We start from the raw sequence: 12,690 nt of genomic DNA on the forward strand, positions 1-12,690 counted from the left end.
GGGCAGAGCCTGCTCCAGTCAGTCTTATACTTTTTTCTCTATTTTTAAATTAATGGATGCTAATTTGGAGCATCTGATGGCTCAGGACTCAGAAGCGTATCGGCATTCATGATTCTTCATTTGGTTGTCGAAATGCTTAGAGTCACAGCTCTGTATCCTACTGCAAATCACAATCACAAACGGAGCTTCTGATATGTATACTAGTTGGAGGTTAGGCCTGTCATCTGAGTAAAGCTCTGCAAGGAATTGCCTTGTCCTGCTAGCAGCCAGATCTGCTGGACCAAAACTGGTTGCAGGCTCACAGCATCCAGCGGTTGCATGTCTAGTAGGTGATACAGAATTGATTTGCTGGCACAGAAACTTACGCACATTATTTGGAGAATGAATAGAACATGCATGATTTTCTTTTCTTAGAGTCATTATCATGCCTTTCTTGTATTGTACTGGAAATATATGAAAAGGTTACTTAATAGTTCCAACTGTCACAAGTTTTATATATCTGATTTTATCCACACAGAGAATATATATTCGATGAATATTATGAGTTAAAACATCTAATGATTTTTTTTGCATGTTTTTTCCTAGCTTGTTTTGGGTTTGGAATAAGAATTTATTGTCTCATGAGTCATCATTTTTTTCTCCTTTGATCTTACCTTATAAGGTTAAATTCTGATTCTTATGGCATTTATTTCTGCCACTAAAATTGTGAGTTAAGAAAGTAGTAGTTATTCCTAAAGCCGTGGTTTTTATAACCGTAAATACAACAAAGAACATCTTAAGTGTATTGTTAAAAATATTTTCCTGAGAGTAACTCATTATTTTGTGAGAAATCTAAACTTTTGTCCAGCTATAATATTCATCTTTATAACCGTAATTTTAGAGTTATAGGGGAAATGTTAGAGCTCTGTCCACAGTCTCACTGGTGTGGGGGCAGAAAATTACTGTGAATGGATCTATCAGTATAATTGCAACAAAGAATTTGTTATAAATTGGTTGAATGTAGGGATTATGAGAGTAAGCCAGGGAGACCTGTCAAACAAGAGACAGTATGTTGGAACTTCCTCTAGCAGAGGCTTGGTTACCTGGTACTGTCAACCAAAAATGGTGTCTGACTTAAACTGAAAAGTCATTACCTTCACACTGAATTATAAACATAACTCATAACTAGATATTCGAAATGTAGGAATCTCAAGGTCAGTCTTTAGCAGCAGCGCATACAAAATATGAACTGATGCCTCATGGAAGGAGTGGAGCCCTCTTAGCAGTACTGCTCTATCGCTCTTAAACCAGATGCTTGATCCTAGTTTGGTGCCTCTGCTGTGGGTCTCAGCTCCCAGGGCCAGCCCCACCCGTGGCCCCAGGTGCACCTTCCTCATTTTGTTCTCTTTCTGAGAGGCTTTACTTCGTCCTCTCTTCTTACTTCGCTGTTTGCATTCTTTTCAAAAAGTCTGGACTGCCAGTTTCCTTACTTCTCTAACTAGACTTGCCACTCATGAGGTTTAGGGATATCAGATGTATTCCAGTCGGGAAAAGGTTTAAGAAAAATACTGGAATGTTAAGAGTAGGAGTCTTAATTTATGCCTCTCTAAAAATGCATGCCTTTGTGGAAGTTTTAAACAGCTCTGTAGAACTAATCTGTAGAAACTATGTATCATGCCAACCGCTATGATATAGCAAGCACTATTACTTTTGTTTTATATAGGAAAAAGTAAATGTCAGGTTTTTTTTTCAGCAGTTTAAGGAAAAAGAATTCAGTCTGTTAGTCTTTGGGTTCTCATGAAATAGTTTACTTTAACCTCAAAGGTTTAGATTTGTATAGTTTCATGTGCTCACTTCGGCAGCACGTATACTAAAATTGGAAGATTTGTATAATTTCGTGAGATCATCTCACCCTTTGCCTTTGAATATTGTCTTCAACTGTAGGTAGTTTTAGAGGTCTTTTTTCACTGAAATCTTTAACCACTCAAAAGTTAAAATGTACTTTTTATAAAAGAAATCAGATTATTAGGCACACATAGTGAACTTGATTTTTTACATGTAATTCTAAAACTTCTAATTAAGAAGTTTATTTTCGTGCTTGCCTTAGCATAAATAAGAAAGTCTATTTAAAGTATTGTTAGTTTTTATTATTTCATGGTATCAGCTTGGCATTTTTAATGCAAAGTCTGTATTTCCTCCCATTTGTCTCTAGGATACCGCTATTGTTCATCCAGTTCCCATTCGTATGACTCCAAGCAAAATCCACATGCAGGAAATGGAACTGAAAAGAACTGGCAGTGGTAAGAAAGCTGTTGCTGGCTTGTATTTTAGATTAGTGTCAAACTGAAATACACAAATAATTATTCTTTGATGGCTCAGATTTCTTTCATACTTGTTTATTTTTTAACTGTACTTTCTACAAGTATACGTACATATGTATGCTGGTATTTATTGTTCAATTTATATTACAGTTTCAAAAGGGAAACTGTTGAGGGGCACCTGAATGGTTCAGTCGGTTGGGCACCCGACTCTTGATTTTGGCTCAGGTCATGATCTCAGGGTCCTGGGATCCAGCCCTGTGTCGGCCTCCAAGCTCAGTGGGGAGTCTGCTTGAGGATTCTCTCTCTCTCTCTCTCTGCATCCCTCCCCATTCTCCTGCAGGAGTTCTGTCTCTCCCTCTCTCAAATACATAAATAAATCTTTTTAAAAATTTTAAGAAAAGGGAAACTGTTGTATTTATGTTACAAAGTTTTAAAATAAGGACACTTGGAAAGGCGGCTTTTCTAATACCTTGTGGGTTGTTTTTTTTTTTTTTAAGATTTTATTTATTTTAGAGTACGTGTAAGCAGGGAGTTGGGGGGGGTATTGGGAAGTGCAGAAGGAAAGGGAGAGAGGATCTTAAGTAGGCTCCATGCCTGATGCAGGTCCTGAGCCGAAATCAAGAGTGGGTTGTTCGGGATGCCTGGGTGGCTCAGTCGGTTAAGCCGCTGCCTTCGGCTCAGGTCATGATCCCAGTGTGCTGGGATCGAGTCCTACGGGACTCCTCGCTCAGCGGGGATCCTGCTTCTCCCTCTGCCTGCTCTGCCTGCCCTGCCTGCCGCTCCCCCTACTTGTGCTTTCTATCTCTGACAAAAAAAAAAAAAAAAAAGTTGGTTGTTTAACTGACTGAGCCACCCACGTGCCCCTACCCTGTGGGTTTTTATGATAACTGCTGCGAACTTACATTTAAAGTATGTTCAGATTTTAACTGAAGAGGTAGACCTTAAAATAAATTTTGGCTTTGAAATTGTTTTGCTTAAACTCGTGAAGTTTCTCCTCATTTTAGATTAAATGTTTTAGTTAGAGGTATATGTATTTTCTTAGAAGTGTATTTATTTTCTGTATAAGTCAACATCATAAATTACTTATTTTATAACCATTTGTGTGATGTTTTAAGCAGTTACTTTGAAAGGATAAAATTAACAAAGTATGAACAAGTAAATTGACTTTTTTATTATAATCTATCTTCTGTTATGGCAGAAAACAAAATTCTGTATGAACAAGCTTATATTTTTATTAAAAATGCTATTTTGGGTTGTATCTCATGAGGTTTACCTCTACTTCTTTGGAATATGTAAATGAAATCTTATACTCTGAAGTTGATGAATTTATTAATTCAATTCTTGTATTTTTACCTATTAATTCTCTACTAGATCATACTAATCCCACTAGCCCATTACTTGTGAAACCATCTGACCTGTCAGAGGAAAGTAAGATAAATTCATCGGTGAAATTTGCTTCTGGAAATACTGTAGGTAAGTGAAAAATAACATTACAGTTTCCATTTGAAGTTGATTAAGTCTGGATTTAGAATCTGAATAATCAAATGTATAGCTATTTCATATTACCTTTACTGAATAGAGACTCTAGTAGTTAACCCTTTTAAATACCATATCCTCTGTGTGAGTAAATGGTTGCTTATTGCCACCTGGACCTGCTTTTCTTAGCCATCCCTCTCGGTTAGCCACGTTTAGTCCATGGGCTCTTCCCACTCGTTCCTTTGTCTCACAAGAAATTGTGTGTACATTCATATATTCAGCCTGTGCTAAAGGAATAGTATGTGGCAGGCTCTGTTCTAGATACTGGGGATTCAGCAGTTAAAACAGAAAAAAAATCGTTGCCCTTATGGAGCTTACATAATGGGGGATGTAAGAGAAAAAAACAAAAAGAAAAATCTTAATTCTCGTCTTAGATAATTAACACACTGGATAAGAATAAAGCTGAGAAAGGGAAGAGGGAGTGATATCTTAAATAAGGTGGTCAAAGAAGACCTTACCAAAAGATGACATTTGGGTTAAAACTTGAAGATGAGGGATTTGGCTATGAATATCTGGAGGAAGGACGTTTCAGGCATAGGAAACAGCACATGTGAAGCCCTGATTTAGAAAACTGCCTTCTGCTGGGAACAGCAGGCAAACACCTGGAATAGAATCAGTTAGCGTAGTTGGCAGGCAGAAGTAGCAAGTGGTAGAGGAGTAATCAGGGAGCAGTGTAAGAGTGACTTTTACTGAATCAGACAAAAAGCCATTAGAAGGTTTCGAATGGGGAAGTGATGTGGTCTGACCCCCCCCCCTTTTTTTTTTAACGAGGATCACTATGCTGTATTGGTAATAGGCCCCAAGAAAGCAAGAGTCAAAACAGGAAAGACCATTTTAAAAACAATTAGAATAATACAGACAAGAGAAGAGGATGACTTGGCCTAGGGTGGTAGCAGTTGAAGTGCTGAGAAGTGGTCAGATCAGATTCTGGCTATATTTTGTAAGAAAAGAGCATAGGATTTGCTTACCTGTGTGATACAGGATGGGGGTGGGAGGTCATGGGCAATTGAGGGAATTTTGGTCTGAGCCACTGTGACTTGAGGAAGGCTGTAATAGCAGTAGGTTTGTTGGGGGGAAACAACAGTTGAGTTTTGGACATTTCAAGTTTGAAATGCCTGTTGGTACATCCAAATGGAAATATGTTAGTTTTAGCATCATTCCTGTACCAATTAAACAATTCAGTTATTTGCTAAGAAAAAGGAAAGGGATACATTTTGAAATGAAACTAAACCAAATAACCAGTCCCTTCAGTTTATAATCCTTGAAAGTAAGTAGCAGTGTTCCTTCACATTGTCCCTGAGTTTCTATTTTAAAATTTGTCATTGCATCACAGCCATTAGTCTGCCCCTGGGACTCTGCTCCTTCATAAGATTTTCAGGATTTGGAAATGATATTTTCTCAGGTGAAAAATGGGGAACATCTGGCTAATCTCATAAATTTTATTGTCTAAGCATATTTTTTATTCATATATTAATTTGTCTCCATTATAACTTGCTTGTGTAGTATTCCGTTGTGTAAATGTGCCATGGTTTATTTGATTTCTATTTAATTTTTTACATTTAATAACACTAGGGTGAACTGTTAACCTATTAGCCAGTTTTTAAATATCTCTGATTTGAAATAATAATTATTATATTTGTTTAGCACATATAGGGTAAAAAGTGAATAAAAGATTATTATTAAATAGGATATATTCCATTTATCAGCAGATGGGTACAGTAGTTCAGACTCTTTTACTTCGGACCCAGAACAGATTGGAAACAATGTAACTCATCAAAGGTCAGTATTTCTGTCAATAAAAAGCATATTAAAATATCTTATTACAGGGGCGCCTGGGTGGCGCAGTCGTTAAGCGTCTGCCTTCGGCTCAGGGCGTGATCCTGGCGTTCCGGGATCGAGTCCCACATCGGGCTCCTTGGCTGGGAGCCTGCTTCTTCCTCTCCCCTGCTTGTGTTCCCTCTCTCGCTGGCTGTCTTTCTGTCACATAAATAAATAAAATCTTTAAAAAAAAATCTTATTACATTTTAATATTAAGAATTATTTTAGACCCAGGTATGAATTACTTTCCTCTATTCTTCAGTTCTCTGAAGGCTGTTACGTTACCTGTTGATTTACATAGAAGGGAAATAATTTTGATTTATTTCAACTTTAGTAGGAAAGCAAGAGGCACTTTTACTGTTCCCATGGTATTCTGTAGAAGGCCTAGAAAGAGCTGTAGTAGTATTAGCAGTTTAATACAGTCCTTTTTGTAGGTAAACAGTTGAGAGTCTGTTTAAGTAATAAATGTACAGATTTCCTTGTATAGCCTTCGGCAAGTGCCCACAGAATTCTGTGTTTTAAGATGCCATCTAGAAACACACAGCGTAGTGTTGGGGTACCTACTCTGAAGATCTGCGTTACATATAACTTCTCAGGCACAAATAAAGAAGGCATGGGATAGGGTGAAGGTGGCAAGGGATATGTCTGCCAGGGCTTAACCATCCACTGAAAATTGTGTGCGGGACAGAAGCATCTTTTTTCCCTCATCTTTTTACGTGCTAAGTATCCTTTTGCCATATGTTTGGAGTATATAAAGACTCGTAATACAGAATCTCGGAAGAAGTCAAAGACTGCTTCTTTGTATAATTATATCTCTTCAGTCATCTTGGATTTTATTTTCCTTTTTATCTCTACAAGTGAGGATCAGGTTCCCAGAGTACATGAGACTCTTTTCAGAGTATAGAAGACTTTGGTGGCACAAAAGTGAATCTCTAGGGCGGGTCCAGAATGAGCACAGCCACCACTACAGTGAGATTGCCTGCGGGGATGCGGGAATGGGCGCCTCAAGTAGTTGAGCCAGATTTTATTTACCAAACTGTAAACTGTAAATCAGGTGAAAGCTAGCCATGTCTGAAAGTCAAGTTTCCCCTTTTAGAAAATGGTTTTTCAAACTAATTCTATCTTTAATTGAAAAGGAAAATGTTACTAGGTCTGTAGTGTCTACCTTGAATTCATGTTAATAATGAACTTTCTTTTCAAATTTTTTTGAATTTTAAAAAATGTATAATTATGCTTCGTAAAAAAGGTTATTTGCCACATTAAATAATTACTTGTTTAATGCATATCATAAACAGTCCTGTCCTTATTCATTTTAATACTTACATACCTGCTTGAGAAAATGTCACACCAATAATCCTTTGCTGTGTAGCCAAGTTTGAATGCTTAAAAAGAAAAAAGCTCCAATACCAGTAGCATGACCAGTTGTAACGGGGTGAATTTTATAGGTCGCATTCAGGAACGTCACCTGATAACACTGCACCACCACCTCCCCCTCCAAGGCCACAGCCTTCTCATTCCAGATCATCCTCTTTAGATATGAATCGGACCTTTGCAGTCACCACAGGTAGGGGATAGAGAACCATAGTATCTATTATCATTTGATTTTAAAGTTCATTAAAGAGCACAACATTTTGTTTTATTTTCTCTTACTCTGCCTTATTTTTTTATTTATCTGAAGAAAAACTTTGAGTTTAAAAGGTGTCATATGAGAGGGAAATTTTTTTTTTTAATGTGTTTGAGTGAAAATGATAAAGATGGGAAACCTGAGAGATGCCTCGAGAGATTTTAAAACAACCATGTGGAGAGTTCAAGGAGGGAGAGCTGATAGGTCTTCAGTTAGCTGACGAAGGAGAGAGAAGACTCATAACTTACTCCAAGGTTTTAATTTTTATATAACTGGTTTTATTGTTATTAATAAATGTTGATCAAAATAGAAAAGTTAGGACCAGAGGGTGATGATGTTCTGTTTTTGGATGTTATGGGTTTGGAATGATGAGGAAAAGGGGATGTAATAGTAGGCCATTGGACTTGGGCTAAGAAAGATTGTATTATTTGAGAATGATTTACATAGAAATGATTGAGTGAAGTATTAAATTCAAAGAGAAAATTTGGAAGTCTGCATATTTTGTAGCCAAAGAGCATTCAGAAATAGAAGAAAGCCAAGAGTGTTCAGTATTAGGGAAACAAGCATGTCAAGAGTGCCTTGTGCAATAGAATAAGAGAAGTGAGGTCTGAGGTAGAGCGCCTGGGTGGCTCAGTTGGTTCAGCATCCAACTCTTGATCTCAGCTCAGGTCTTGATATCAGGGTCATGAGTTCAAGCCCCACACTGGGCTCCACGCTGGCTGTGGAGCCTACAAAATAAAATAACTCCCTAAAAAAAAAAAAGATATGAGGTCTGAGAAATGGCCATGAGGCTTGGTCATTAGGTCATCTCTAGATAGTTTTACAAGATAATAAATGCCTTCCAATACTTATCAAGCATTCTTAGAAGTCTTTTTCATTTGATCACATTCCTTCTGCCTGTTTGTTCTACTGTTTACTAAAAAGATGGCTTGTGTATTTACTCAGGACAACAACAGGCTGGAGTTGTTGCCCATCCTCCTGCAGTGCCTCCAAGACCACAGCCCTCACAGGTAATTCTCCAGTGTGTTCATTACTGAACAATTACATTTGTCTGTTAGTGTTTGCTTCTACTCTAGAATTATTTTGAAGATCAGGAATTACCTAATTATCATTCTCAATGAGCAGTCTGTTCAGGGAAGCCGAGTCTTATTTTGGAAGTCAAGAATAATGATTGAAATTATTTTTTTGAAAGAAACTTAGAAGTGGACCAAATGATAATGTCTTGATAACAGAAGGTTTAGTGGAGAAAACGGTGGGTTGGAAGATAGGAGATGTTATCCCTGTGTGTCGTGGGTCTAGAAAAGGCTCCGAGCCCTCGCTGCGTCTCCCTGGAACTGTTACTCTGTCAGTAAAGGAAATGTAAGATGACGTCTTCATCCCTGCCAGGTCGAAGTTGTTCCCATCTAGTATGTTCTAAGACAGATTCTGGATTATAGCTGACAGTATTATGTGACTGACTGGCCGACTGCCTTTTATGTGAATGAATTTGTTTGATTTTCTGAGTTAGATTCTTACACTGAAGTTGGTTATTTGAAGTTGAAAAGATAGTTTCTTGGGGTGCCTGGGTGGCTCAGTCGTTAAGCGTCTGCCTTCGGCTCAGGACGTGATCCCAGCGTTCTGGGATTGAGCCCCACATCAGGCTCCTCCACTGGGAGTCTGCTTCTTCCTCTCCCACTCCCCCTGCTTGTGTTCCCTCTCTCGCTGGCTGTTTCTCTCTGTCAAATAAATAAATAAAATCTTTAAAAAAAAAAAGATGGTTTCTTAATCGTAAAAGATACTGAAATTTGAATATTTCGTTTATCTAAAGTACCAGCGAAAATACTTGTATTGGGTTGAGCTGTGAAACCCAGTGAGTTTGTCACTTGACTCAAGAACCAGTCCATTAGGGAGGATAGACCTATAAACAACAACTATAATAGAAGGGCTGTGCTAGATGTATTTAACAGCTTTACTAACTAGTAAAGTCAAGGATCACATTGGAAAGGTGTAAGTAAAATGAAGGAAGTGAGACTTTAAGCAGAGACTTGAGAGATCAAGTAGTAGTTCTTGGGGAGAGGGCACTCCAGTCAGAAGGAATGACATTGCCTGACATATTCAAGGGAACAGGAGTTCATTCAGTGCCACTGGAGTGATGGGGAGTGAGACTGAAGAGGTGGAAAGGGGCAGATACGTCTGTATTGTACTAGGAAGGACAGAATCCTTCTTCTAGGAGAGAGAATGTTTAAAGGGTAAGCAGGAAAGAGCCTGCAGATTGATTCCTATAGCATTCTGTACTTCTGTTGTCATGAAACTCCTCACACATAAGTCCTTGTGTACTTGTCTCTTACCCTGCCCTGATGTGTCCGCTTCATTAGGGCATGGGCCTTATTTGTTCGTTCACTGTTATTTCCATAGTGCTTGGCCAAAAGTTACATTCTCACATGTATTTTTGGATTGAAGAGTTTAGAAGGATTGCTCTGGCAAAGGAGTGGAGGACGAACTGAAGGGAAGCAGACACACGTTGGGAGGATAGTTAGAGCAGTGGTTTTCACACTTTAAAATAACCTTTTTAGAAACATTTTTTAAAATAACTTGTTAAAAGCACAAACTATTGTGTAGTAGCCTAATTAAGAAAAAAGTAGATGCAAGTGGAGAGTCAGAGAGTAGGGCCAGACCCTCCCTCTTTTTTGATGTACTTTCTTTGCAATAAGAATTTTGTACAAGTATCTTTCTTATTGTAGGTTTGTCATCTTAATTTTTTGAGTGTCTCAGCATTCCATGTAGGTTTTTAGAGCTAGATGCCACTGTCGCTCATCTCCCTGAATTTACAGATAACAAAGCATCTGTACAGTATATTTTCAAAGCGGAAGACTGCTGACAGTGATAGACTAATAAGATATGTGCTCTTCCATCCTAACCTGTGTGTAGGCTCCTGGTCCCGTTGTGCATCGCCCAGTGGATGCCGATGGCCTAATAACTCACACTAGTACCTCACCTCAGCAGATACCAGAACAACCAAATTTTGCAGATTTCAGCCAGTTCGAAGTATTTGCTGCATCAAACGTCAATGAAGAACAAGATGATGAAGCCGAGAAACATCCAGACATCTTGCCGGTCAGTTTTCAAGGGCTTGTCTGATCTTCTGCTGGGAAGCTCTTTCCATGTTGTATTCATAAGCAGTTCTGTAAACAGAGGAACCTCTAAAAGAGCAGATACTAGAGTGGACATCAGCGAGTAAAACATCTGCTGCTTTAGAGAATTTATATTCCCTAGGTCTGTGCTTCTTAATTACTTAACTGGCCTTAGATACCCGCTGGTTACAATATAATGCCTAATAAGAATCAGAATCTGGGTGGGAGTTAGTGTCATGGGAAAAGGTACAAACACAACCATCTGGGCGTGGCTAAAACACCGCTCGGGGGCTTGCATCTGATGTGTGATTTGGTGAAGATTTTCATGTGACAAGTGGCTATGGTTACCATAGCTATACTCCATTCATATGATAGTAAGTCACTTTATTAGACCTACAGATTCAATCTTTGCAGACAGTGTTCTGGGAGACCCTGTTCAGTTCTAGTGGCAAGAACTTCTACTAGCCACTTCGTCCAACCTGAAACTTTCTGCCTAGCCCTGGGGCCACTCGGGGTATGGCCTGTGCTTCCAGGAAGGAGGGGAGGACCTGAAGGCAAGTATGGATGTGCACAGGGTACAGGTACTCACGCCTCTAAGGTGGAGGCATCCCCTCCCCCAACCACAAGAACTTGCCAAACGGTCCTGGCTGCATCCTCAGCCCTCCCCTGCTCTCTGCCCTTCCATGGTAGAGAATGGTCATCTTACGGGGTTTTCTCACATTCCTTATTCTCAGAATGAATATTTTCTTAACATTTTACTCTCTGATTTGTTAACATACATATTTATACATACTATATAATTGTATACTGCTTATGTATAATTAGGACAATAATATATTCATCTCTAGGTTGAAAAAGCTTCTGATTCTGCAAGTTCTCTTCGAGTTGCCAAAACAGATAGTAAAATTGAAGAAAAGACAGCTGCTAGTGTTCCCGCCAATGTGGTACGTGAAGTCTTCTGTATGTATTTTGTACATATAAAAAGTTAAATGACATTGTTTTTACTCTGTAAGATTTTAAAGATGATGAAAATCTTAGAAATAAAGTTAACTGCAGAGAGCGTCTAAGCCATTCCACTGCCTTAAACTGTAATATATTTGGTCTGTCTCAGAACAGGGTCTGCCTGTTTAAAAATTCTAGGAGATGATAGTCTGTCATCTAGTATGTGCCATAGATTCTCAGGATTTATCTGGTAATGACATTCTTCCACGTATAGAAAGTAAAACTTCCTTATTGGTCAAATTTCGTTTGTTTTATTGCAGTCTTCAGTGTCATAGAGAAAAATTACCAGCCCTCTAAGGATGTAATACTCTGTGCTCTTTTTCTTTGACTGTTTTGGGGATAATTTTCCCCCCAGCATTTTCTTATGAAAATATTTAAATAGGGGCACCTGGGTGGCTCAGTCGTTAAGCGTCTGCCTTCAGCTCAGGGCATGATCCTGGCGTTCTGGGATCGAGCCCCACATCAGGCTCCTCTACTGGGAGCCTGCTTCTTCCTCTCCCACTCCCCCTGCTTGTGTTCCCTCTCTCGCTGGCTATCTCTCTCTGTCAAATAAATAAATAAAATCTTTTAAAAAAAAAAAAAAAAAGAAAGAAAATGTTTAAACATACAGTAAGGTTGAGAGAATTTTACATTGTATACATCAGTAAGCCCACATCTTGACTGTACCATTAATATTTTACTATACTTGCATTATCACATATCTGACCATCTGTCTATCTATCTACATCAATCCTTCTTACCTGTTTTTTATATTTCAAAGTAAATTATAGATATTTGCATGTTTTTCCATTGAAAGAAATGTTTTAGTAATTTTTTTTCCTGTTATCACCCAGACATTCCCAATAGTTATTACAGCATGTGTTTCTGAGAGTGCTTAAATTCTACTTTCTGGACACTTTATTTTTTTACTATATTTCTGTGATATTTTTTAATAGTGAATTTTATTTTTGTCAGGTCACAGCAACAAGTTAAAAATAGCACTTAACTAAAGATATGGCAATTGAGTGTCGTTTTTATTAACAGATCAAATCAGGTTATGGTAGATACCAAAACACCATATTTGAATCTGTTGAGGGAAGATTCATAGTTTCCAACAAAATGTCCACTCATATTCAAGAGTTGCAGTTATTTTGTGCATCTTAGTTGTGAGTTTTTAAAGAATTGCCTAGCTTTCTACTTTATAAATTGCTTTATTAAAATGACATGTTTTAGTATTTTTGAATAGGAAATCCGATGTTGATAATGGATGCATATTTCTGGAGACTCCCCTTTTTTTTTTTTTTAAAGTATTATTTGAGAG

General features: G+C 38.1%; 1 protein-coding gene across 5 annotated transcripts in view; it reads left to right on the plus strand.

Annotated features, from left to right (window-relative positions):
• REPS1 (RALBP1 associated Eps domain containing 1) overlaps window positions 1-12,690 on the plus strand; it is an 80,966-nt gene that overhangs the window by 64,437 nt on the left and 3,839 nt on the right. For 3 of the 5 annotated variants that reach the window (XM_026504904.4, XM_026504902.4, XM_026504906.4), the window contains 7 exons: window positions 2,192-2,279; window positions 3,672-3,773; window positions 5,543-5,615; window positions 7,100-7,218; window positions 8,224-8,288; window positions 10,186-10,371; window positions 11,237-11,332. In XM_026504904.4, the coding sequence (XP_026360689.1) occupies window positions 2,192-2,279; window positions 3,672-3,773; window positions 5,543-5,615; window positions 7,100-7,218; window positions 8,224-8,288; window positions 10,186-10,371; window positions 11,237-11,332 (729 nt within the window). The remainder of the gene's footprint in view (window positions 1-2,191; window positions 2,280-3,671; window positions 3,774-5,542; window positions 5,616-7,099; window positions 7,219-8,223; window positions 8,289-10,185; window positions 10,372-11,236; window positions 11,333-12,690) is intronic. The other 2 variants (XM_026504903.4, XM_026504907.4) reach the window with 1 other exon arrangement.

This window comes from Ursus arctos, unplaced genomic scaffold (assembly GCF_023065955.2).
Source record: "Ursus arctos isolate Adak ecotype North America unplaced genomic scaffold, UrsArc2.0 scaffold_13, whole genome shotgun sequence".
Taxonomy (NCBI): Eukaryota; Metazoa; Chordata; class Mammalia; order Carnivora; family Ursidae; genus Ursus; species Ursus arctos.